Here is a 25,131-nt window from a genome sequence, read left to right on the forward strand (position 1 = left end):
GGACAATTTCTGCACAGCGGAGAGAGGGATGGAGTTAAAGTGAGGATTAAAGTTAGATAGCCCCCTTCTTCCCCCAGAACTGTTATTTTCCGGGACATTAAGTTGATTTCACTTGTCCGCCCTTGCCCAAATTTCCATTTAGATTCTTTGTGCGCCTACCCCTCGGTTTTCTGGATTTCTTGCTGTTGTCTCGAGGGGAAGTTTAGAAATACGATTAATGTAAAACATAGTTCACCTTGGAGAGGGTGGGTGAGAATTTGCCTGGTGAGTGAAAATTTTACTGCTAGAATGTACGATTCCACATAAAACGGCCCCGCTTACGTGAATCTGCTGAGTAGGCAAAGACCGGGAACGCGCCGGGGTGGTGAAGGGGGGAGAGGATAATGAACTGCAGTTGCTGTCAGAGGAGCGCTATTGTAAGAACCTGAAGCCCCGTCTTTCCATGGTTTGTTACTGGTTTTGTAATGAGCGTTGAAGAAGAGTGATGACAAGGCATTAGTGATTATTATGAGATCCAAACTGTTCTGTGCGATTTTATTTTAGTTTTGACAGCAGTTGGTGCTAAGGGAGACTTAGGAGTTATATATACATTCTCTTTCAACTGTGTTTTGCTAGAAAGCAGTTTGGTCTCACATATTTAAAGTAATAGGGTTCTTCAAGCTGATATTTGATGTAGAACAGTGATTTTGGGAGGTCTCAGAAGACTTAACACGTCTGAAGACTCAGATCATGGAGAGAAATGGATGTTAAATGTTCATGTTTGGGCTGGATGAGACTGAATGTTTTTTTCCTACGAAATAGAACTTTGTAGGAAGGAAAGAGTTTCTCTGTATAAAGTACCTCCTATGTGCTACCTGCTTTTTATATTTCTTCTTCTCAACACAGTGGTTTATCCTCTGCTTCCATTTTATTGAGTTTTAAGAAAGTGGTTCTTAATCTGGGGCCAAGTAGTAGAACTTGGATGAGAAACACAAGTTGTGTCTCTATTTTTGTTAACCTCTAGCTGAAATTTAGTGTTTTTTTTTTTTAAGTAGGACTAGAGATAAAACTATAGTACCAGTCCTTGTGATGTTATCACAGTAGAAACTATGTCTTTTCATAATCTTAATACAATTGTTGCAGATGTCTTCAAACACCTTTTGTGCTCTCCACTCAGGAAATTAAGGAACTGCTTTATCTTGCTTCATTCAGTAGTAAAGAAAAACACTACTGTACCATTGATTTCTTTTTAAATATTTTAGTAGGTGCTTGTCTATATAATCTGGTACCTTTGTATTCTTATGTATTTATTTAATGTATTTAAAAACATTTTTCTGATAGTGCTGTTATTTTCAGACTGCTACAGAGGTCCATGGCAGAAAATTAAGATCAAGATACCTTGATCTAAGAAGTTAGTAAATGCTGTGTGACAGATCTCAGTAATATAGCGCAGGGATTTGTACCCAGGTGTGAGAGATTCAATGCCAGCGCTCTTAAACTAATGATAAAAATAAAATGAGACACAAGCTAAATTGGACACTGCTGTGTGCCAGGCACAGCATTAAGCAGCTTTAATTGGATTAGCTCTGACTCTTCTCAGGCACCTAAATGGGTAAGTACTTTTATTATCCACATTTGTTAGTTGAGGAAACTGAGGTCCAGCCTGGCTGTTTCTTGCCTGAGGTCACAAAGGTGGAGCAACGCCTGACTCCAGATCTGCTTTGCACACTTCCTCCCTTATGCTTCCTCTTTAATGCTGAGGTGAGATGTTAAAGGGAGCTGCCAAGCCTCAGTATAACAGTACAAAGAATGATTCCTGCTAAAATTGGTTGTTTGTAATATGTAATAATCCTGAGTTATCAGTGTGGTGGTTCAACTTGCCAGCAATTAAAATAGGAGAATTGTGCTTATTTCTGATCTTCTACCCCACCTTCCGACATGCCCTGGAACTAGGAACAAAGCCACAAGACTGTTACGTCTGTTGTTTTCTTAGTCTGTGTGTTGGGAGTATATCTCACATTTTGTAAATGTGCATTTTCTTTGGTTACACCTGGAATGTGGTCCAAGCTCATTCAGATAATTGTGCTCTGTGGGAGAGAAGGTAATCTTTGAGATCCAAAGAGAATATATGGAGAAGATTCAAGATATTTTGGGATTTCAGGGAAACTCTAAAGCTGGGCCACGTTGCCCTGAGTAATGCTAAGAGAAACCAAAACATCACCTGTGATGTAAAATCTCAGGTAGTGAAATCTTGACCATGTACGACTACACATTAGTGTTTGTTTGCTCTTGAGACAATTAATTTAGACCGACAGACTCATTGTACTTACAGATTTGTAGCTCAGTGTTTAACCACACCAGTTTCTTTGTTCATTGTTTAGTTTGATTCCTGATTTGTTATTGATGGGTGATATATGACTAATTTTTTTATGCAAATGGATTAGGCAGTGTATTCCCATCCCTGTAGTTCACTCCTTAAGACAAGATACTGTCTCCCACATTTTAGTCTCCCCTACATAAGCTAGAAGCACTTTGGATTGAGAGATTACCTAAGTATTTCTTGGCTTGTGGACTTTTATAAATTAAGGCTGTGTTAAAACCTAAGAGTAGGAAATTTGTTTTGTGGTTGATTTCTTCTCTTAAAGCTGGAAGACATTTCTTGACTAAAACGCAAATTAAATGCTTTTAAAATTTAGATTTTTGGGGGTCATATTTTGAAAACAATAAGTATTTGGTTTATTGTGTTCCTAGAGTTGAGAAAGGTGGTCACTGAGAAATGTCATGTCAGTTAAAGCGGATTGTATGCTGTGTCTGGGCTCTCAGATAAGTGTGTGCTTTCTTTGTAACCTATAAACATAACAGACACATTGAATATATACTTCCTTGTGGAAATTGCAACAAACTTGCTTTCTTTAATGTGAAATAGTTACAGAACATGGCTTTAGTTACTGGACTCTGATGGAAAGTGCATCCAGACTATTTTATAGAAGTATAAAAACTAGCAACTAGTAAACCTAACAGTTTATAGACATATTTTTTTTCTGCAAGGATTAACAGTGCTTTATACTGAGGAGTGATGTTGATGGATACAGTAAAAAGGAGGACTTTGCCTGATTCCCCACCTCCGCTAACCCTCTCATTGAAGCAAATCCCTGAATTCTAGAAAGGAAAATATACATACCTTAAAATACTATCAGGGATTAGCCAGTTTAAAAAAATCACCTGGGCCGGGCGCGGTGGCTCACGCCTGTAATCCCAGCACTTTTGGGAGGCCGAGGCAGGCGGATCAAGAGGTCAGGAGATCGAGACCACTGTGAAACGCCATCTCTACTAAAAATACAAAAAAAAATCAGCCGGGTGCGGTGGCGGGCGCCTGTAGTCCCAGCTATGCGGGAAGCTGAGGCAGGAGAATGGCGTGAATCTGGGAGGTGGAGCTTGCAGTGAGCTGAGATCGCACCACTGCACTCCAGCCTGGGTGACAGAGTGAGACTCCGTCTCAAAAAAAAAAAAAAAAAAAAGAGAAAATCACCTGATGCCACCTGAGAACCCCTGGCCCTTCTCCACCCTGGGGCAGGGGTGTATGCATGGGAGTAGGGGAGTTGAACTTGCTTCTTTGGGAGAGTTGAATCTGGTGGCTGAGCACGGAGCTTCTCAAAAGAAAGGATTTATAGACAAACTGCAGTAGGAAAGTATGTTCAGTCAGCTCTCCCACAGTTTTCAACTTTTGAATTTGTCTAAAATTAATGTTAATGAAGCTTTGAAAAATCAATAAAGAAGCAAAGTCAGATTGTGCCCAAGATTTATATGAAGCTGGTTTTTGGTGGATCTCTTTGACTCTAGGGAGGGAAAGTTTTCCATTGCAAAAAGCAATGCTCTTAAACTGGTATAGAACCAGTTTTGCCCTGCCCTATGCCCCGTCTCTGATTTTTGAGCTAGTGATTACCTTGGAAGAAAATTCATGAATGCAAAGCAGCTTTGATTAAAAATGAGCCATTATCAAAGAGAATACTGTGGTTTTGGGAAGTACAGTTCAAAGAAGAGATTCTGGGATGGAAATAATTTATGTAGTATTTTGATCCATTGAATAGTCTCACTTTTTCCTTCTTGTGACACCATTGTAAACAGTGTCCTTGACAGAAGAGAAACACAAACAGGTCTCTTAAGTGATTTCTTTCTAGTTCATCCTGAGAGCCCAGTTGAGCTTCCTGACTCACAGTCTAGAGCTGCTTCCATGATAAAGACTGAAGGAGCGGTGAGTCATTTTTTAAAGTCAGCTGATTTATGGGGATGTTGTTGTTTTGGCAAAACTAACTCAAGTGATCTCTCAAGAGATTTTGCTGGATTTTATACCATACCGTGAAAAGATATTCCATAGCTGGATTTACACTCTTGAAAATGGGGTTTTTGTGCGTGCTGCATCTAAAAATTTTAAATTTCAAATACATTCAGGAATAAAAATATCATGAATGAGAGAGAAATCTACTTTTTCATCTTGGTTCTGTCATTTATTTCTTGTGAGCCTCCAAATCTATTTTTTACCTAATACGTGTAAGAGAGAGGAGTTATAAAGCTGGTTTGTTAACTATTGCTTTGAGGTATATATAAACTTAGTTTTCTGTTAGCTAACTTCTCCATTTCATTTCTTTCTTTTTTTTTTTTTTTTTTGTATAACTATACCTATTTTAATAGAGATGGGGTTTCAACATCTTGGCCAGGCTGGTCTCGAACTCCTGACATCAGGTTTCTTTTCCAAGATAGGCAAATAAACTTATTCTAATTCTGTATGTGAGATATAGTGGAAATACAATATGCACCTCTAGGACAAAGTTTCTTGGAGACATGCTTCTTGGCTCAGAAATAGAAACATATAGTGAGGCTAAGTATAATCTCTTTGTTGTGGTTGGTTCAGTTACGTTTTATTGATATAGAGTGAGTACATAACTTTTACGGGTTAAATGATTACCAATCGTTTTTACTTAAATGTAAAAATTGGGGGAGCTGAAGTAGTATTTTCTGTCTCCTTCAGATGGTCCTCAATTCATTTTATTATGAATATAAAGTGTTCATTTGCTCAAAATAACACAGCAGGTAGAATGCACAGTGTCTTGCTCAAGTACAAATGTATCAGATGAACTTTAGATTTACACTTCAGGAGAAAATATGTATAACTTTTGGTGCTAATGCCCCAGGGAACTAAAAGTAAAGATTAACTTTAAAACCATGCAAATTGCTGACTTTCTGTGTCTTGGCAGTGATCAGTGTTGAGAATCCCTCCCCTGTGCAAACTTTTTTCTTTTCTTATCTATTCACAGTGAGTTAAAGCTTAACCTGATGGCCACAGAGCCAACAGACCTGGCATCTTGAAAGTCTTGTTCTCTGCTGAATGTCTGTTTTCTTGTGTTAGTTTATTGGCTTTGTTTTTAATTTAACCAGATTGAACTGCTATCAAGTTCTTTTTTTTTTTTGGGAGACGGAGTTTCGCTCTTGTTGCCCAGGCAGGTGTGCAATGGTGCGATCTCGGCTCACAGCAACCTCTGCCTCCTGGGTTCAAGCCATTCTGCCTCAGCCTCCGGAGTAGCTGGGAATACAGGCATGCTCCACCAAGCCCGGCTAATTTTGTATTTTTAGTAGAGATGGGGTTTCTCCATGTTGGTCAGGATGGTCTCGAACTCCAGACCTCAGGTGATCCGCCCGCCTCGGCCTCCCAAAGTGCTGGGATTACAGGCATGAGCCACCCTGTCCGGCTGAACTGCTATCAAGTTCTTAAGGCTATTGCTGGGAGCAGTAATTTGGTGACAGATTTAATATATTAAGAGAAAATCTCAGGGGTAACATCTTGTCTAAAGGAACTCAAGCAGACAAAGGGTAAAATATTTTTATTGACACCTAGATTGTCTTTATTTCGGTATGTTTTCGAAGGGCACTCACTGTTTGACTGCATTCTAAAAAGTACCAAGAATTGTTTTTCCTCCGTGGTGGCTCATATGGGTGAGGGCTTGGAGACCTGCAGGCCACATGATCCTTTATTTTGGTGGGCTGGGGAAGAGTTAAGGCTGTGATGAAGATCTTACCTTTTTTTTTTTTTTTTTTTTTTTTAAAGTATTGCTTACTGCTGGATTGGCAACTAAACAAAAAGTAAAAGGCTATTTTAGGGGTAATATGGTCATATGAGGTTCAGGGTTCTCAAACTTGATTAGACACAAAAATCACCGTGGGTGCTTGTTAGCATGCAGATTCTGCTCCCCCTCCCCCAGAGATTCTGAGTGGACAGGTTCTGGGTGGAGCTCTGCTGTCTGTAAGGCCAGGGGCACAGGTACCACGCTTTGTGAGATGGTGCATGTGTGAGTGAGAGAGATCATATAAACCATGTTGTACGATGCTATTAAATTTTGATACAATATATGCTTATAAATACACATTTTTTCCCCTCCTATTGAAACAGACTGGAGGTTGGTAGAGAAGGTGGATATCTACGTCCATAAAATTTAACCTTATATTACAAACTGTTGGTTGAAATATCCAAATGCGTCTGTGTTAAAAAAAAAATTAAAAGATACCAAGAAGCAATTCCCAGTGTTTGATCATACAGCACCTTCCCAAGAATTGTTTCTTCTCAAGGAGCAGGGTATTTAATTTACTTTTTTCTATGCGTTGTGGGCTCCCTCCCCAGTTAGAGTTAACTGCTAAGTATATCTCTCTCTCTACCACACACAGCCCAGTTTATCAGGTGGCAGTTGTTTTTGTTCCCAGGGAAAAGTTAAAATGGTGTGAATTGGTCAGTTTTGTCCAAACTTTGTGAAACCGAAATGAAAGTTTTGTTTTTTAATAAAAGCTTTGCCTAGGGGTACTGCTGAACAAATAATGTTCAACAAGACATTTTAAATGGAACTCCTACTGGGAAGTAAATGTTAAAATTATAGCAGATGTCACTTCCTGTAACAAAATTCAGGAAACAGTCTTTGGTATGTGGGTGTTGTAACTTTTCAATTCTTGGAACTTTCCTTCAGGAAACTGTCCTGTCAGAAGCAAAGCAGTCAATAAAATATGAAGCACAACTTAAACTATGTTATACAGTGTAATTAAATTTTGATTTGGTGCATATGTTTTTGTGGTCAAGACAGACCCAAGATTATCACGTGACTTTCATCCTGGATAGTGTGTGTCTGGATAACTTGTTAAATTGCTTCTCCCCCACTTCTCCCATTCTGGTTGCTTTAAAAATACAGGTGTATCTGATTTACTCTGGACTTGAATTTATGGAAAGTGGTATAAAATTAATTAGTTCTCATTGTTTTGTACAAAACTATGAAACCTGTTTCCTCCCTAGCTTTGCAGAAATTTTGTCTCAATTGACAAACTGTCTACCTTAGACATTTCTAAGATGGCCTATCTAGTAAGTTGGTAGCTTTGAGCTTTGATAAAAGTTTGAGTCCATGATATTATGGTTTAAGAAAATTTTTCCTTAAAGGAAAACAGAACGTGTTATTGAGTTAATATTGCTGGGTTTTAGTTGTTGTTTATTTGCTGAAAGGATAGTCATTGGTATAAAGTAAGCTAAAGCTCTGTCCTTTTATATTTTTTCAGGTAATTTTGACCTAGCAATTACAGCTATAGGAATGTTTTCCTGTTACTCATTTACAGTCTGTGTCTCCCTCTCCCCTCCAGCCTCCTTTTAGAGTTAAGACGGTGCTAACTCTCCATTTAAAAAAGTGTGTAAAAAATAAACTTTGTACCACAGGGGAAAAATTAGGCAGTAACATTTACTGGCATTAGAATAGCAAAAGGATAAAATGAAACCTAGTGTATTACATTAATACATAATTGAGGTTTTGCAACCTAAAAATATTGGAAAGAATTATTAATGTTGTTCAGATTGTCTGCTTATCTTGTGACTTGGTTTTAGTAAAATTCAAAGTGCCACTGGAACTTAGTTTTTGTTTTTAAATGGGAACTATGCCCAGAAGACGAAAAGTCCTAGGTTGGCAGTTAGATTGAATTTGATAATTCTGTCACTGCTGATGGTGTGAGTTTTTTATTTGTTCTTACCCTTAGGGCAGGGAGGGGCCTCCTCTTAAAAACACCTTCATTTCTTTCTTATTTTAGCAGTCATGTTTCTTTAAGGGTAAAGTAAAAATCATTAGGTTTACTTAATTCTGAGTTTAAATTTGTAGGCTTTATAAAAATTCTTGACAGTTTATGATAAGCCTAGCATAAAACTTTGTTTTCTCTCTGAGGTCACTCGTATTCTATGTTGACATCCTTAAAGTATTGGTATTATCCATGATCTTAGAGTATTTTAAAGAATGAAGAAGTCGGGCGTGGTCGCTCATGCCTGTAATCCCAGCACTCTGGGAGGCCCAGGCAGGCGGATCACCTGAGGTCAGGAGTTTGAGAGCAGCCTGGTCAACATGGTGAAACCTCCTCTCTACTAAAAATACAAAAATTAGCTGGGCGTAGTGGCAGGTGCCTGTAATCCCAGCTACTCGGGAGGCTGAGGCAGGAGAATTGCTTGAACTTGGGAGGTGGAGGTTGCAGTTAGCCAAGATCATGCCGTTGCACTCCAGCCTGGGCGATCTTTTGGTAGCTTGGTGTAAATGACCTTTTGTGGGGAAAGAGGGAAGAGGGGAATAGTTAAATTGAATCGAGGTACGTTCCTTGTCACCCAGATCTTTTATATCTTTTGTTATATCTCATTTTATGGGTATTTCTTCCCAGCCCAAGTTTTTGTAAAAGTGATTTTATTCGAGGTCAGGAGATCAAGACCATCCTGACTAACACAGTGAAAACCCCATCTCTACTGAAAATACAAAAAAAAATTAGCCAGACGTGGTGGCAGGCGCCTGTAGTCCCAGCTACTTGGGAGACTGAGGCAGGAGAATGGCGTAAACCCGGGAGGGCGGAGCTTGCAGTAAGCGGAGATTGCGCCACTGCACTCCAGCCTGGGTGACAGAGTCAGACTCTGTCTCAAAAAAAAAAAAAAAAAAGTGATTTTATTGAAGTCGATTTTATATATCATAAAATTCACTCATGTCAAGTGACAACTCAGTAATGTTTAGTTACTTTACTGAATGGAGCGACCAGTTTTAGAACATTTTATCCCATACCTGGTAAGATCCCTCCTGCCCATTTACAGTTAATCCCGGTCCCCAGCCCCACCACCATAACCTACTTTCTGTCTCTGTAAATATGCCTTTTCTGGGCATTTCACATAGTGGAATCATAAATGGAGTATGATGGTTTCTTGCATCTGACTCTCTTTACTTGCATATATATATATATTTTAAATTTACCAGCCTCAGCATATTCTGGCCATACTTGAATAATTTTTTGAGGTTCATCTGTGGTGTACCATGTATCAGTGGTTCTATCCTTTTATTACTGAATAGTATTCTGTTAATAGATGTGATAGACAGGTTGTCCCAATTTTTTAAAAAATTGTGAATAATGTTGCTGTGAACATTTACATACAAGACTTTGTGTGGACATATATATGTGTGTGTGTGTATGTATATATATATGTGTGGTTTTTTTTTTTTTGGTTGGATAGCTAAAGGTGGAATTTCTGGGTCCTATGATAGTTTTTTGTTTGACTTTTTGAGAAAATGCCCAACAGTTTTTCAAACTATATGCCTAGCCTAACTTTGAACTGATCTAATTTAGTCAATTTCTTGCAAATTGTTTGCTATCTTCATAGTTATTTGGGCTATGAAAGTAGCGGTTCTGAGATCTGATCAATTTTGCATTTGATTATTAGAAAATTATATATTGTTTTCAATTTATATGTGATCTTACAACACAGCTCATTTTCCCCCATGTACAGTTCTTTATTGTATTTTGTAAATTGGGCTTTTCGATGAAGAAATTCATATCGAGGAATGTTTAAAGAAAGCCAAATTAAGTTTAAAATACCAATGCATACTGATTATTGTCAAAATAGTAAAGAAAACTCCAACTCCACAACTCATAAACCCCTCAAATAGCAGAATTTAAATATATTATTTGTTAAATAGAAATCCTTTATTTTATAATTGCAAAATGGCCCTAGAAATTGTTATTTCAATGTGCATTTTAAATAAAAGCGTTAGGGCAAAAATGCGCTGTTCTCATTCACTAGAGCCTCACATGCAAAGATAAGTTATCTAAGTGAAGCGTCTGGAAATTATCATTCAGACTTGGGTCCTGCCTGGGGAAGGTGGTGACTATGTGCCCTCACTTGATGGTGTACTCCGACTTCAGGAAAAGATAGATCTGTTGCACAAACAAAAATGTTCCATGAAATGCTCTGAAAGTATCTTTAGGGGCATGTGTGACGTTAGTGAAAATGAATCATCTTTTTAGCACTCAGTCGTTCTACTTAAAAAAAAAAAGCTGTGAGGCTCTGGCTAGAAGATGTCTTCATTTCTTCCTTTATGAGCCTTTCAAGTGTTCTTTCAACTTGGAGAGCCTCAGTGCATTGTGGCAAGTTACTGAAATCTGCTGCTCTGCATATTAATTTACCTACGTAAGAATTATATCAGTATCAACAGCTTTATGAATGTGGCCAATTCACACGCATTAAGTGTTTTTCATATTATCTGTAAATGTATTGAGTACTTCATTGTTCACTAAGAGCCAACCATTGGTGTGTGCAGGGCTCTGAGTTGGTTTAGATAAATACACTGTCTCCCTCCCTACAAGGAGCTCATAGTTTGGTGGGAGAGACAGAAATAAGCAAACAAACTGACACATAAAACAAGTGCAAATTGTGGAAACACAGTGGCAAAAAACAGGATACTGTGAGGTAATAATAGGGGGTGGGGAATTGGTCTTGGTGTGGGGCCAGGAGAACCTCTGAGGAGGGTTACCTGAGGCAGAGAAAGAGCAAGCCATGACACAGAGAAATGTAATTGTCCTTCTAGAATGTACATGGAAGTAAGTGGTGATGGTGGTGAGAAGGATGGCTTTTTTTTTGAGACAGAATTTTGCTGTGTTGGCCACGCTGGAGTGCAGTGGCACGATCATGGCTCACTGCAACCTCCAAGGATGGCATTTTTAAACAGGGATAAAAATGTTAGGAAATGACCGTCATGTGGCAGTTTCTTGAAATAAAAATTTGATTGTTTTAGTGGTTTGTAGTTCTACCAAAACTTAGCCCTGTTTTTAATTTATTTTAATAAAGGCAAAGTGAGTACCATAACAACCTAGCTATGAACTTTAAAATAGAGACTATAGTTTCTAAAACTTAGGCTTAATTGGCACATAAATGTAAACACATTAAACAAGTGTTGAAAAGAAATTTGAGAGGACATTTTTCTTTGGGAGCCATCAAATAAGGGATGTGGTAGAATTTAGAAAGGCCCCCAGCTCAGTGAGGTACAGTTATAAGGAAGTGAAGATTCAGACAGTAAGGAGGGCATTCCACCTGGCTATTAAATATAAAGGTTAATTTACAAAACAACCTTTTATATGTGTGAAGGACTGTTATGGGAAGTGGGGTGAAAGATGGTCTCTATCTCTGCCAAAAATAGGTCTTGAAGAGATAAATAGCAAAGCCCATGAAGGAAAACACAGAAGTGGTGTTCTTTTTTATATATTTAGCAATAGGAAATAATCTTCTGCCTTGGATAGTTTAGGAAGTAGCAGATGGTTTAAGTACCAGTGATATTATGATTATATATTGGTTTTCGTCCATGGTTCCTGGCCCATAACTCCCACAGTCCTTGTTAGTCTTTTGTTATAATGGTGGGGCACTTTAGGCCTCAGGAGACAGAATCTCTCTGTGACCTTCTCTTATCTTCCTTTCACTTGCCCAAGGCAGGACTCTAATCTAATTGTAAGTCTAAAGACTTTTATTCCAGAGAGTTCCTGCCCCATACTCTGGAGGAAGGAATGCTGTACAGAGAGGCCAAGAAAAATCTGAACTGAAGGGTGTTGGTTGATTTAGATCATACCCTTTTTGTCCAGTCACATTTCTACATGGTTGTCAATCTTGCCTACACTGTGAAGTCTTCATAAAAGGCCCAAGAGGACTGGGTCTCCAGAGAGCTTCTGGATGGCTGAGCTTGTGGAGGTTTAGGGAGAGTGGTGTGCCCAGGGAGGGCATGGAAGCACCACGCCCCTTCCCCCATATCTCACCTTACACATCTCTTCATCTGTATGCTTTGTAATGTCCTTTACAATAAACCGTTAAACGTTAAGTAGGTGTTTCCTTGAGTTCTGTGAGCCACTCCAGCAGATTAATTGAAACCGTGGGATCCCAACTTGAAGCCAGTCTATCAGAAGTTCTGGAGGTCCAGACCTGTGACTGGTGTCTGAAGGGGTCGCAGGGGCAGTCTTGGGGACTGAGCCCTCAACCTGTGGGATCTGACTCCATCTCCAGGTAGTGGTGTAGATAGTAGGAAAATCTCCTCCTCCCACGTTTGATCACAGAAGTCTTCTGTGTTGACGATTGTTGTGGTGTGAGAGCAGAGGAAAAACACAGAATTTTTTGAAAACAGCACCTTTTTCTCAAGGGATTCTGTGGCTTCTTGAAAAAATGTGATCACAATAAACTAGGAACTGAAAGTTTTTGTCCTTTGTGTATCACAGCTATATTTAATTACATAAAGTTGCTTCAAAGATCTGCATTCATTATCACCTCATCTCTTTTGTACTTCTCTTCACAGTTATTTTCAAATGAATGTATTGAGTTATAGACCTTTGTGGCATAATGATTGCTTTTATGAATGTTTCACGACCATGTGAGAAAGAACGTATTTGCTTTATTTTCAGAGTCCAGAGGTAAATGTGGTTTTGTATCTTATTTCTGTATTCTTATTTTGTCTGTTTGATCTGCCATGGACTAAGAGATGAATAAAAGCCTCATATGAGTACACTGCTATCTTAAGTTTCTTTGCAAATGTTGATGCCATGTTTTTGTTTTGTTTTGTTTTGTTTTGTTTCAGATGGAGTCTTGCTCTGTTGCCCAGGCTGGAGTGCAGTGGCGCAATTTCGGCTCACTGTAACCTCCACCTCCTGGGTTCGAGGGATTCTCCTGCCTCAGCCGCCTGAGTAGCTGGGACTACAGGCACGTGCCAACATGCCTGTAATTTTTTGTATTTTTTCCGGCTAATTTTTTGTATTTTTAGTGGAGACGGGGTTTCACTGTGTTAGCCAGGATGTTCTCAGTCTCCTGACCTCATGATCCGCCTGCCTCAGCCTCTCAAAGTGCTGGGATTACAGGCGGGATTACCATGCCCAGTAATGCCATGTTTTTGATGCACAGATAGTCATCATTGTTAACGTCGTCTTTTCAAATTGTCCCGTTTGGCAATATTAGTTTTTAATGTATTCTTCCAGAAGGTTTCTTTGAGTATAGGTGATATTTCTTAAAAAGATGTGTATCTTTTAATATATTCTGCATGTGGATTTTATTTTGGTTTAAGGAGTGATGGAAGGTTTCTGAACCCTTCCTCTCTTCCCCAAGACTCACCATTCTGTTCTCTATATTTAAGCGCCATCATCAAATTCACTGTACCTTTGTATGCGTTTTAATATATGATCGGGCTGATTGCCCTTCTTTACCCTTCTGAGGTGCACTCTCAGAATTTTTGTGGCTGTTTTCTCATGTAATTTTTCTGAGTCTTCTGTCAAACAACTTGGGGCCTTGTAATAGGATGACTTCCTAACAAATTTGTAAAACCTCATCCTGTTTTTCAGAAGTACTAAAGTTTTAAATGGATTACCATGTTCTTTGTAGATTTTCATGGAATGGGAAAGGCTAAAGTAGAGCGCCAGGGACTCCTGAGTCACTCACCAGACACCACTCATTTATCTTGGAGACATTAGGGAAATCCTGTTTGCCTCAGTTTATCGAGAAGTAAAAATGTACATTTGCTCTTGTCATAAATGAATGTATTTTTAATGTAACTCTGTAAGAGTGGAATCATATTTCTATAGGTGATTTACATCTGGCTTTAGGCAGAAGGAGTGTTTCACAGTATCATTGTTTCTGTGGATAGTATCCCACTTTCTGGTAGACTTGATTGAATCAGTATGCCTTGGAAATAATAGATGTAATTTAGGCTCTTTAAAATCTTTTTTTGTAGTTCAGTAAAACAAAACTAATTGTAAGTTAATTGTAATTAAACGAGAAATGTCTTCCTGAATCTCAGTAATTTGTCTAAACATTTTCTTTTTGTTCCCTTTCAATCTTTTATTTATGCATTAAATTTTTTCACATTGTTGACTTATTCTTTATGTGTGTTTGATAAGTGATTTAGTCAACACATAGGGAAAAAGGGGTTGGGATTACTTTAGATTGTTATGATTTTTGAGATTGTCATTTTGAAGAGGAACAGATAAATCTTTCAGATCTTTATGCTTAGAAATGCCATGCTAGGGCGGATGCAGTGGCGCACACCTGTAATCTCAGCACTTTGGGAGGCCGAGGCCAGTGGATCACCTGAGGTCAGGAGTTTGAGACCAGCCTAGCTGACATGGTGAAACTCCATCTCTACTAAAAATACAAAAAAATTAGCCAGGCGTGGTGGTGGGTGCCTGTAATCCCAGCTACTTGGGAGACTGAGGTGGGAGAATGTCTTGAACCCGGAAGGCGGAGGTTTCAGTGAGCCGAGATCGTGCCACTGCACTCTGGCCTGGGTGTGACACAGCGAGACTCCATCTCAAAAAAAAAAAAAAAAAAAAAGAAATGCCGTGCTAAAAACACTTTTAAAAGTCAAAAATAGCCCAGTTAACATTGACTAAAGCAAGTTGTTATTTTATACATTGTGCTAGGAGCCAAGGTAGTTACAGAGATATTAACACACTGACACTTAGGTTTAGTAGATGCTCCAGTCTGTTCATGATGCTGGTGATGGAAAGTATTACTGAACACCATACTTGAAAGCTTTACTCATTCATATTTATTTGTAAGACTGTGGTAGCTGAAGAAAAACTAGTATAGCCCACAAAATCCAAATAAATCAAGGACCCCTCTACGATGTTTTCTTCCCGTGCTTACAGATATATATATATATATATATATATATCTGTGTGTGTATATATATGTGCGTGTATATGTGTGTGTATATATGTGTGTGTATATATATAGCTGTGTATATATATGTGTGTGTATATATATCTGTGTGTATATATCTGTGTGTATATATGTATATATATATCTGTGTGTGTATATATATACATATCACATGTGTGTATATATATACATATCACGTGTGTGTATATATATACATATCACGTGTGTATATATATACACACACACACGAATGTTAGCAAAGAACCCAAGCATTGCCTCAATAAGTAACGTTAGAATCATACATCCAAGCCAAAATCTTTATTTATTTTATTTTATTATTTATTTATTTATTTAATATAGATGGAGTCTCTGTTGCCCAGACTGGAGTGTAGTGGTGTGATCATAGCTTACTGCAGCATTAGACTCCTGGACTCAAGCGATCCTCTTGCCTCACCCTCCCGAGTAGCTGGGACTACAGGCACACACCACCATGCCCAGCTAATTTTTAGGTTTTTTTTGTAGAGATGGGGTCTTGCTTTGTTGTTCAGGCTGGTCTTGAACTCAGGTGATCCTACCACTTTGGGTTCTCAAAGTGCTGGGATTAAAGGTGTAAGCCACTGTGCCCAGCAGACTGAAATCATTTTATAACTGTGCTTTTCAATGTTATCTTAAAATTAGCTGGGGAAGAATTCTGTTTAGTTTTTGTTTTTTGGTGTCAGTCTCATTTAAAAATTGACAAGGAAATGAATGGATTTGTGGTAACTGCCTTTTAACTTTGTAAATTTTAACCTAATGTTTAAATTATCAGAAATAGAAAATTTAGATACTTCTATACTTATTGACTTATTATAAAAACTGCCTAAACTGAAGGACAGAACCACTTAAATTATTCATTTATTTGAGAAGAAATTTTCTATTTTAATTCAAAAATGACTTTTTTCACTATATTTTCATGGTTGAACTGGCTAGAGTGGGTAGTTATTTCAATAGGTGTTGGAAATTAAAAAAAAAAGTGTAGATAGTTTCCAATTTACTGATTTTCTTCCAAAAATGTGTTTGGGACATAGAAAATGTTTTGCAGAAGCAGCAAGGAAAATCATGTGATGAAGGTTAGGCCCTAGGCTAGAGCCAGAATGTTTCTTAACTTGTGCCAAAATGTCCAACATTTGGAATAATAATGACAAACGGTGCAATCACTGAAATAAAGCATGAAAACCATGCTTAAACAAGAGGGTTCATTCTATACTTGTGTTAGCTTTTAGCTTTAGGGGGTTTTGTGGATGGAGAAAGAGGAGTGGTGTAAGGGATCTTTAAGATTACTTGGAGGAGACTGGAAAAAATGGATTCTTTGGGGCAGGGGCATTTCCACTGGTAAACCTGGGCACTTTTAAGTACAGAGGATTATGTATAATTTTGATCTATGATAATAGCAGTCTTTTATTAAGCAATTATTTATTGAGCATTCTGTTATGTTCTGAACTCTGAACCAGGAACTTTGCAAAATGGTATCATTTAATCTGCAAGGCAGAGCTTATCACTGCCATTATACAGATAAACTGAGACTCATGGCAAGTGACAGCTGATACACAGCTTCAGATCTACTCCAGACTTACATGTAAATGTCTCCTTGCCCTTCATACATATATCCATGTGACCAGTGACCCATGATTTACTGGTGGAGCAAAGGAAGGCATAGAAAATGGAATATGGGTGGGGTGTCTGTTTATCTCTAAACTGAGCTATAACTGAAACAAAAAAAAAAGAGGATGAGAGTAGGGAAACATGGTATGTGTAAAATTCCTCTCAGAGTGAAGAAATGTGAGGTCAGTGTTTCCCAGCGTTAGCCTCTGGGAAGTAAGTGCCTTTTCTCCAGCTTGGTTACTGCATGGGGAATTTGGAGAGAGATGGTAGGGTATTTGTAACTTGGGGAACTCCAGCAATATTTGGGACAGGGGATGTATGTGGATGGAACCTTTTTGTATAAAAGATGTGAAATCCCTTTTACCCTTCATCCTCCTTTAGGATCCTGCTTTTTTTTGAGTCAGAGTCTTGCTCTGTCTTCCCAGGCTGGAGTGCAGTGGCGCTATCTGTTCACTGCAACCTCTGCCTCCTGGGTTCAAGCAATTCTCCTGCCTCAGCCTCCTGAGGCTGGGATTACAGGTGCCCACCACCACGCCTGGCTAATTTTTTAATTTATTTTTTAGTAGAGATGGAGTTCCACCATGTTGGCCAGGCTGGTCTCAAGCTCCTGGCCTCAAGTGATCCACCCTCCTCGGCCTCCCAAAGTGTTGGGATCACAGGCATGAGCCACTGCACCCGGCCCCGATCCTGATCCCTATCCTGCTTCTTTAGAAAAAACTGACGTTTAGAATAAAACATTTTTCCACCCCTTCATTTTTAGTGTGAAATGCATGCATCCCTTCACCTCTGCTGTGAGATACCACATTTTATGCCATCCTTGGGATCCCCTTTTTTCCCAAGGTTCTCTTATCCTGTTCCATAGGCTGCCAGCTCTAGTGACCATCTATTGTGTTTAGTATTGAGTTATCTCCCTTTTTAGGGAGGAAAGGGATGTAATGGGAGAGGCATAGGCAGAATGCGGGAAGGGGCACCAAAGCCTGTGCTCCTTTGCCAGCACTTGGACTCCAGCTGTGTATATTCATTAATAATGACTCACAGTTATTGAACACTAGGCACTGGGCTCAGCACTATGTCTGCATTAGTTAATGTAATTATTACAACAGCCCAAAACTTTTTGGTACAATTCTCCTCTCTATTTTAGAGAGGACGAAACTAAGGCTTAGAGCGTGTATGGCTTGTCCTGTTGGCTGTACCTGGTAGTGACAGGATCTCAGACATGCCTGTCATAAATGTAGCCATTGGCAAAGATTTCCCTTGTCAGTTCCTTCCGTCCTGCATTATTGTGGTGGCTGCTATCCCAGTAGAGAAGTAACACAGTGATTTTGGGAATATTTCTCATTCTCTACAGGAGTGGTTCTCCACAGGGGAGGAGATTTTACCCTTCCCTATCCCGGGGATATTTGGCAATGTCTGGAGACAGATATGGCTGTCACGCCTGGGAGGGGGGTGTGCTACCATCATCTCAGATAGAGGCTAGGGATGCTGCTAACGTCCTGCAATACACAGGACAGCCCCACCCTAAGAATTACCTGGCCCCAAGTGTCAATAGTGGAGAACTCTGGCTCTGCAGGTTTCGCCTAGTTCCTATGCATGGGGATGTTTGTGTTTCAGAGAGCGTCTGTACATTGTCATCAGACCCTAAATCATGCTGGCCCCAGGTGTCAGTTACTTGACCTGTATTTGCTTAGGACACAGTATGTGCAAGACACTCCTGGGTGCTCTGTGGGTTACACAGCCTTACTCTACCCCTCACCACCACATTTAGTGAGTAAATGATTTACCCAAAGAACCACAGTTAGGAAGTGGCAGAGCCTAGGTTTGAATCCTTCACTAACTCCAGAGACCAGGCTTTTTTTTTTTTTTTTTTTTTTTTGCGTGGTGGTGCATGCCTGTAAGGCTGAGGCAGGAGAATTGCTTGAACCCGGGAGGTGGAGGTTGCAGTGAGCTGAGACCATGCCATTGCACTCCAGCCTGGGCAACAAGAGTGAAACTCTGTCTCAAAATAAATAAACAGGTAAATAAATAAAATTAAAAATTTGCCATGCACACCCTGCTAATTTTTGTACTTTTAGTAGAGACGGGGTTTTGCCATGTTGGCCAGGCTGGTCTTCGAACCCTTGACTTCAAGCGATCCTCCTGCCTCGGCCTCCCAAATTGCTGGGATTACAGGTGTGAGCCACCATGCCCTGCCGAGACCATTCCCTCTACTCGTTTACTGTGATGGTAACCAAAATGTGCCATCGTGTGGCATATTGCTGAGCCTCCTCTCTGCCTCCTTCAGTTTCAACAAAGTCGTGGCAGGAGACTGACAAACATCAGTCTCTGTGTGGGGACCTTGAGTGGCCATCCAGTTGCTCTGTAGTAGGAAGTGGTAGGGAAGTTGGAGGTGAGGAGGGCCCGTTAGTAGGGAACTGAGGCCAGACTTCTAAAAGAGCAAGGAAAGAATTTCGAATGACATGTTTCCTCAGCATGTCTGCAAGGAGGAGGTTTATTGCAGCAGCATTTAGAACTAGCTCAGAGGAGAAATAATGGGCGAAGGGAGATTGGTACATATAAGGTAACTACCTATTGTATTACAGATTTACTTATGTAAAATGCTTTTCTAAAATCTGGTTCTCTCGTATTTTACATACCAGATGTAACTCAAACTAGATAAAATAGAACCATAGACTCAATCCTTCCTAAAAGCTCAAGGCTTTCTGGCTTGGTAATATTGTGGGGAAGCACTTGCAGGAAAAACACTTTGAAATATGAAGAAGGAAATGTGATTCCGGTGGTTTCTTTATAGGCCCTAAATCAGTACAGGAAGAAATAGGACAAGAACCAGAGAAGATTAACTTTCTGAAACTTCACAAACAGCCTAATTCTCAAGTAGAGAAAAGTATATTTTAAAGAATGAATACTGGGGGAGGAAATGAGGGAAGGTGAATTAAGCCTTCACAGTAGCTGCTAAGGAGATTACCCTGAAAACTTCCCAGGTGGGAATCTGAAACTTACTTCTACAAATGTATGCATGTGTCTCTACTAGATTGCTTGTAGTTTCCCAGTAGAGCAAAAAGCAGAAGCCAGAGAAAGATTTGAAGGTGTTAGGTAAGTGCTCTAGTTTTGCTTGGCGTGCATGCACGGATACACATGTAACATGCACACTTCTGCTATTTCAGTTCTGCTGACAGCTGATGAAATCATGTGTCTCACAAGTTTAGGACCACTCTTGAGTTCCTTTCCTTCCAAAGATTTGCTATAATATTTCATAGATAAATTTGTGCTTCCAAATTACTCCTTTCTGCTAAAATCTGAGATTTAACCAGAAGCCTGTAAATACCCTAGAGGAGAGAGGAGAGAGTCTGTTGGAAAAATGTGGGGCACACAACGATCCTACCACAGTGTTTTGACCAAATTTAATAGTTTATTCTTGTGGTTATTTTTTCTAACATTATGAACATTTTCAAACATTCAGAAAAGTTTAATGAATTTCACAGTAAAAAGCCTTATTCTCAGATTATAAGTACATATTAAATAGTCCTAATCCAAAATCCTAAACATTCCAAAATCTGAAACTTTTTGTTGTTGTTGCTGTTGGGGCTTTTTTTTTTTTTTTTTTTGAGGTGAGTCTCACTGTCGCCCAGACTGGAGTGCAGTGGTGTGATGAATGCTGTGGCCCATTGCAACCTCTGCCTCCTGGGGTTCAAGTGATTCTCCTGCCTCAGCCTCCCAAGTAGGTGGGATTACAGGCGTGCACCACCAGGCCTGGCTACAAAATCTGAAACTTTTTGAGTGATGACATGACACTCTAAGGAAATGCTTATTGGAGCATTTTATTTTTCTGATTTTAAGATTAGTAGTGCTAAATGCCAGTGTTCCAAAATCCAAAAAAAAAAAGAAAAAAATTGAAACCCAAAACACTTAATGGTCCCAAGCATTTCAGATAAAGGGATACCCAGTCTGTATTAACATTTTATTTTACTTGCATTACCATATATTCATCTCTTTGTTGCTGTGTCCATCCATTAATGTATTTTTATACTTCTTATATAAGTTGTGGGAGAGTATACTGTCCCGTAAATAGCTTGTATATCATTAAAGTTCAGTATTTTTTTTTACGTTTTTTTTTCTTTTGGTATAAAATGCAGTGAAAGGCACAAATTTTAAGTGTACTGGCCCATTTTGACAGTGCATGCATCTGTGTAACTCATACCCCTAGTAAGATTTGGAACTATTCTTAAGGTTATTTTTTGGTGTGTATCTGGGAAGATGATTAGAAGATGAGTAAACAAACACGTAACCTGTTTTATTTTTCTTCCTCTCAGGGTGTCATTTCAATTTTTTAAAACCTGTTGGATGAGTTGTATGTGCTTGATAATACCTCATTTTGTAGAGATTATTTAAATTTCTTGAGGTCTCAGACCAAAGCTCTTGGATTAAGGTATGTTTTTCTTCACCTAGGTTGTCTCTTGCTGAGAATTAAAGATAAATTTTTTAGAACCAGCCCTTCTCACACTGAAGGGAAGTGGAGACTCATGTCCATTTAAGACCTCCCCATTTTTGGGTAACAGTAAAATGCATGTGACAGAATATAACTATTACTAAATCATTCCCTGCCACTCTAGGAGTGCATTTATTAGAGAAATGCTAGGACTATTGGATTATGTTCTTCCAGTGTTATGCTTTTGAAGTTGCGGGAGGGCAGGTGGATTGTCCCCAAAGGAGGTGCCCTTAGTTGGTGTCTGTCATCCTACACAGGTGGGGTCTTTTATTTCATGGCCAGGGATCTCAAAGGCTTCCTTTTGGCCACAATGAGAGAAATCTGGGGGTGAATGAGTGTCCTCCCAGGTAAATTAATGGTGGGTCTGTAAATAACCAGGGGCCCCAGACTGAAATCGGGCAGGTTGTAATTTGTCAGATACCTGGATGCATGTTACCTGTTTCTTTTTATTCTGTTATCCTCTAGCATTTGGTAAACTTTGATATAAATATTGTGGCTGTTTCTGAGCTACTTTATTGTAAGAGAATAGTTGGGAATCTGTGATTAGGCTAGAGTTATAAGGGGAAACAAGGTCTCCCTGAGTGCAGGTGGGGCATAGAGGTTTTAAATGGGAAGGAATAGGTGATAAGAATATGTAAGAGGTTCACTCTACCTCCATTTGAAGACAGAGGTTTAACGTTATGAAGACTGTCAACCTGTTTCCTCCTTACACTGTCAGCCTGACAGATGTCTTTTTATGTACGTAAAGATATTCAGATCCAGCAGTGCATTCTCCCACCAGACTTTTGAAGAATCAGGACATTTGAGGAACATTAAGTTCTGACCTTTAATAGCAGCCACTGGCTTAATTCTTCATATTTTCCAAAAACCACACCCGCCTGCTGGAATAGATAGCACAGGGAAGTTGGATGGACTCCCTGTGCCTTCGGAGTTCTTACTCCCAGAGTGTCTCCTAGTGTTTTCTTTTGCTGTGCTGTGTCCCGTATATCCTGTCATTTCCATTTATTTTATCCTCAAATTATAAAGAATTGTAGTGTTAAGTCCGTTATTCACTTTAAGATGCAACCAGAACAGTGACTGGAGTGGTTTCATACCTCATGGGTTTCCCACACTTCCATCAACACACACTTCACAACACCTTGGAGGCATTGTGAAAAGGTCAAGCTTTGGAGATGGGGAAGAGTCCTGATGTTGGATGACATTGTACAGTGAATGGAGGCTGCCTGCTTGGCACACTTTCCATCACACATCACATTTTGCTAATCTTTTGGAATAAGGGGGAAAGACATTTAAATGAGATAATTAGAGATAAGAATGGAGATTTTAATCTTTTCCCTGAAGTCAAGAAGGCAGATGAGGAGAAATTGCTGTCACTGAAAGACTGTATATTTTACAAGAAGTTATTTCAGAAGCAGTCTCTATTCCTTTAGGCTTTAAATGAACTTAAAAAAAAAATCACCCCTTGTGTTTCTTACTAATTTAGGGACTAGTCCAGGGGTCAACAAACCTTTTCTGTGAAGGACCAGGTGGTAAATATTTTAGGCTTTGCAGCCCACGCGGTTTATGTTGCACTTACTTAGCTCTGCTGTGGTGGGACCAAAGCATCCATAAACAATGTGTAAGCAGATGAGGATCACTGTGTTCCAGTGAATCTTTATTTACAAAAATAGGTAGCTGGTCCAGATTTGGCCCATGAGCCATAGTTTGCCAATCCCTGGACTAGCCCATCTTTTTATTTCTTGCTAACTTTAAGGAACATTTTAAAGTTGAAATTTAAAGATTGGCCAGTGTTAAATATGAATGGTTAAAAAAATTCTCCCCCCTTTGCCACTGGCAGTCTTACCCTTCTTTAATTTTACTTACAAATCTGAAACACTGGTCTAAGCATGTCAGGAAATAAGGGAACAGTTTGGGGGTGGGAGTATGCAACTAAATATTCGTTTAAAACTTACACTGAGCTTTTTTTTTTTTTTCCCCGTTCCATTTCACATTGTTAATGTTGGCTCAGCAAACAGAATGATATGTGGAAGTCTTGAAAACAGTGTAAAATCATTTGAATTCGGAGGTTAGGCCAGACTTTTCACAGCAAAGCTCTGTGTAACCAGCGTCCTGGTGCTCTGTGCAGACCCAGTGCTGAGTGACTCGCATTCCCAAGATTAAGCCTCTTTTGGGCAATGAGGAGCAAAAGGGGTCTGGGAATGGTGATCGGTTTTGTTTGTGTGATCATCTGAGGCCCCAGTTGAGTGCATTTGCATTCTAAACTCCCACATCCACACTCGGTTCATTTCCCGAAAACTGACAGTTTTCCACGTGCACAGTAATTTGAGATCGTTGTTTCAGGCTGAGGAAAGCCCACAGGCCGTTGTCTGGGATGGGGGTAGGAGGGTATTGCAGGCTCTGAAAGATAATTGAGGCACTCCAGACCAGTGGAGTGGGTGGCTGCAAGACGTTATCGTCCCCACAGATTATCAGGCATCCTTTCGGACCCATCCTGTGAGAAATCTGAGTGGAGTAAGACGGATGCAAACACCCTATGGTGAATGATCACTCCCCTACAAACTTAAGTGCTGTCTTGGGGTGGAGGCCTCTTTCTCTCTTGGAAACTTCTGCTCATCATTCAAGATTCAGCTCAGATGTCCCTGTTCTTAATTAATTAAATCACCCCAGGCTCCTCCATTTAGAGTTCCTGTTTTTCTCCTTAGTCCTTTAGCACTTGTAATCAACCTCTCTTTTGTTCCTCCTCCTTCATTTGTGTATCTCGCTAAATTGTGGAATCCCTCACCTTTTTATCCCTAGGTCTAGCACATAAGAGGAAGTCAATGTTTACTGGAAATCAGGGGCTTTTCTGTTCTCATTCTGTGAGGCTTACGACCTTGAAGTACAGAAAGCCATAGATAAATGCATTCCTGTTCTCAACTTTGACATAAATAATATTCAAAATACAATTCTGTTTTGAAGAAATTATTTTATAAACAGGTCTTATAAAATATAAATTGTCACAGTGTATCTGGTGGTAATGTTGAATGTTTCCTTATTGTTTACTTGCAGTGGATATATTAGTGTCTGCTTTTCAGAGAGTAGAAATGGAAACTTTACAGCCTTATCAAGAACTTAACATTATTAAGGACTCTAAAAATTCTCAAGTGTATGTCTTTCTTAATTACTTGAACTCTCAGATTCTACTTTTTTAGCGTTGGGTGAAGGTTAGAGGGATGCTTTAAGATTGATAAATACCCTTTGTTTTATGCAAGTGAACTGCCTATTGGTAGTGATGGTGAAAAGATGATATATTCTGCATATAAATGTTGATAGCTGAGCCAAAATCCAGCCCAAAGAATCCTGACAAGCTTTGTAAGGCTCACAACACGGCTTAGCAGAGGTCAAATGAAGGGAGACTTCTCCAGAAAAACAATGACTTACTGTTTAGCTTTAAGGAGATGCCAATTATAGCGGGTAGTAGGAGGTGAGCTGGGGTTATGATGAAAATGAGAATATTTAGAAACATGTAATTGTTGCTTGTTACCATATAAAATACCAATAGATGTTTCCAGCTTTCTTCTCCTATAATAATCTCCCTGTTCTTCCTACTTGAAATGTCTGTGGAATGAAATAGAACAAAATGAAACTGCCTCTAGTTTTCATGACATTAAGCTTTCTTTCTGTAGAAACGAGTGTGGCGTGTGTAATTAAATAACCAAAGGGAAAGATAACCAAGATCAAGATATAAAGAGAAGCGCTGATGGTTCTTTAAAAGCATTTATATGGACAACTTATTCCTCCTTTTTTTGTTGTTGCTGTCTGCTTTGTGTAATATGCAAATAAGGTTAGGTATCTGCTTTGTAGTCCATGTGTTGTTTGCTAGGAGCCTGGAAAAAACTTCTCAGTTGTAGGAATTTTGTCTCTTTTTATGAATGTGTCCACAGCAGCCTGTTTAAACTAGGTTTAAAATGTAATTGACAGTGGTTTCTCCTTGTAGCAGTTGTTGATTGGGGGGTTGGAGGATCCTTGACATTTAATTTTGGATATACTCTCC

The 25,131-nt window shown here is 39.3% G+C and overlaps 1 protein-coding gene across 19 annotated transcripts in view; it reads left to right on the forward strand.

Moving 5' to 3' along the window:
- AFF1 (ALF transcription elongation factor 1) overlaps window positions 1-25,131 on the forward strand; it is a 257,647-nt gene that overhangs the window by 113,478 nt on the left and 119,038 nt on the right. For 4 of the 19 annotated variants that reach the window (XR_008625173.2, XM_055111599.2, XM_055111600.2 and 1 more), the window contains exon 1: window positions 10,777-10,890. The exons of 14 other annotated variants lie outside the window; for them this stretch is intronic. Coding sequence is in view for 4 of the 5 variants with exons in the window: in XM_055111599.2 (XP_054967574.1) it covers window positions 10,847-10,890 (44 nt within the window). In the remaining variant the exon portion in view is untranslated. Of the gene's footprint in view, window positions 1-10,767; window positions 10,891-25,131 lie in introns of those variants that run through there. One more of the 19 variants, XM_055111595.2, reaches the window with a different exon arrangement.

The sequence above is a fragment of the Pan paniscus genome, chromosome 3, assembly GCF_029289425.2.
Source record: "Pan paniscus chromosome 3, NHGRI_mPanPan1-v2.0_pri, whole genome shotgun sequence".
NCBI lineage: Eukaryota > Metazoa > Chordata > Mammalia > Primates > Hominidae > Pan > Pan paniscus.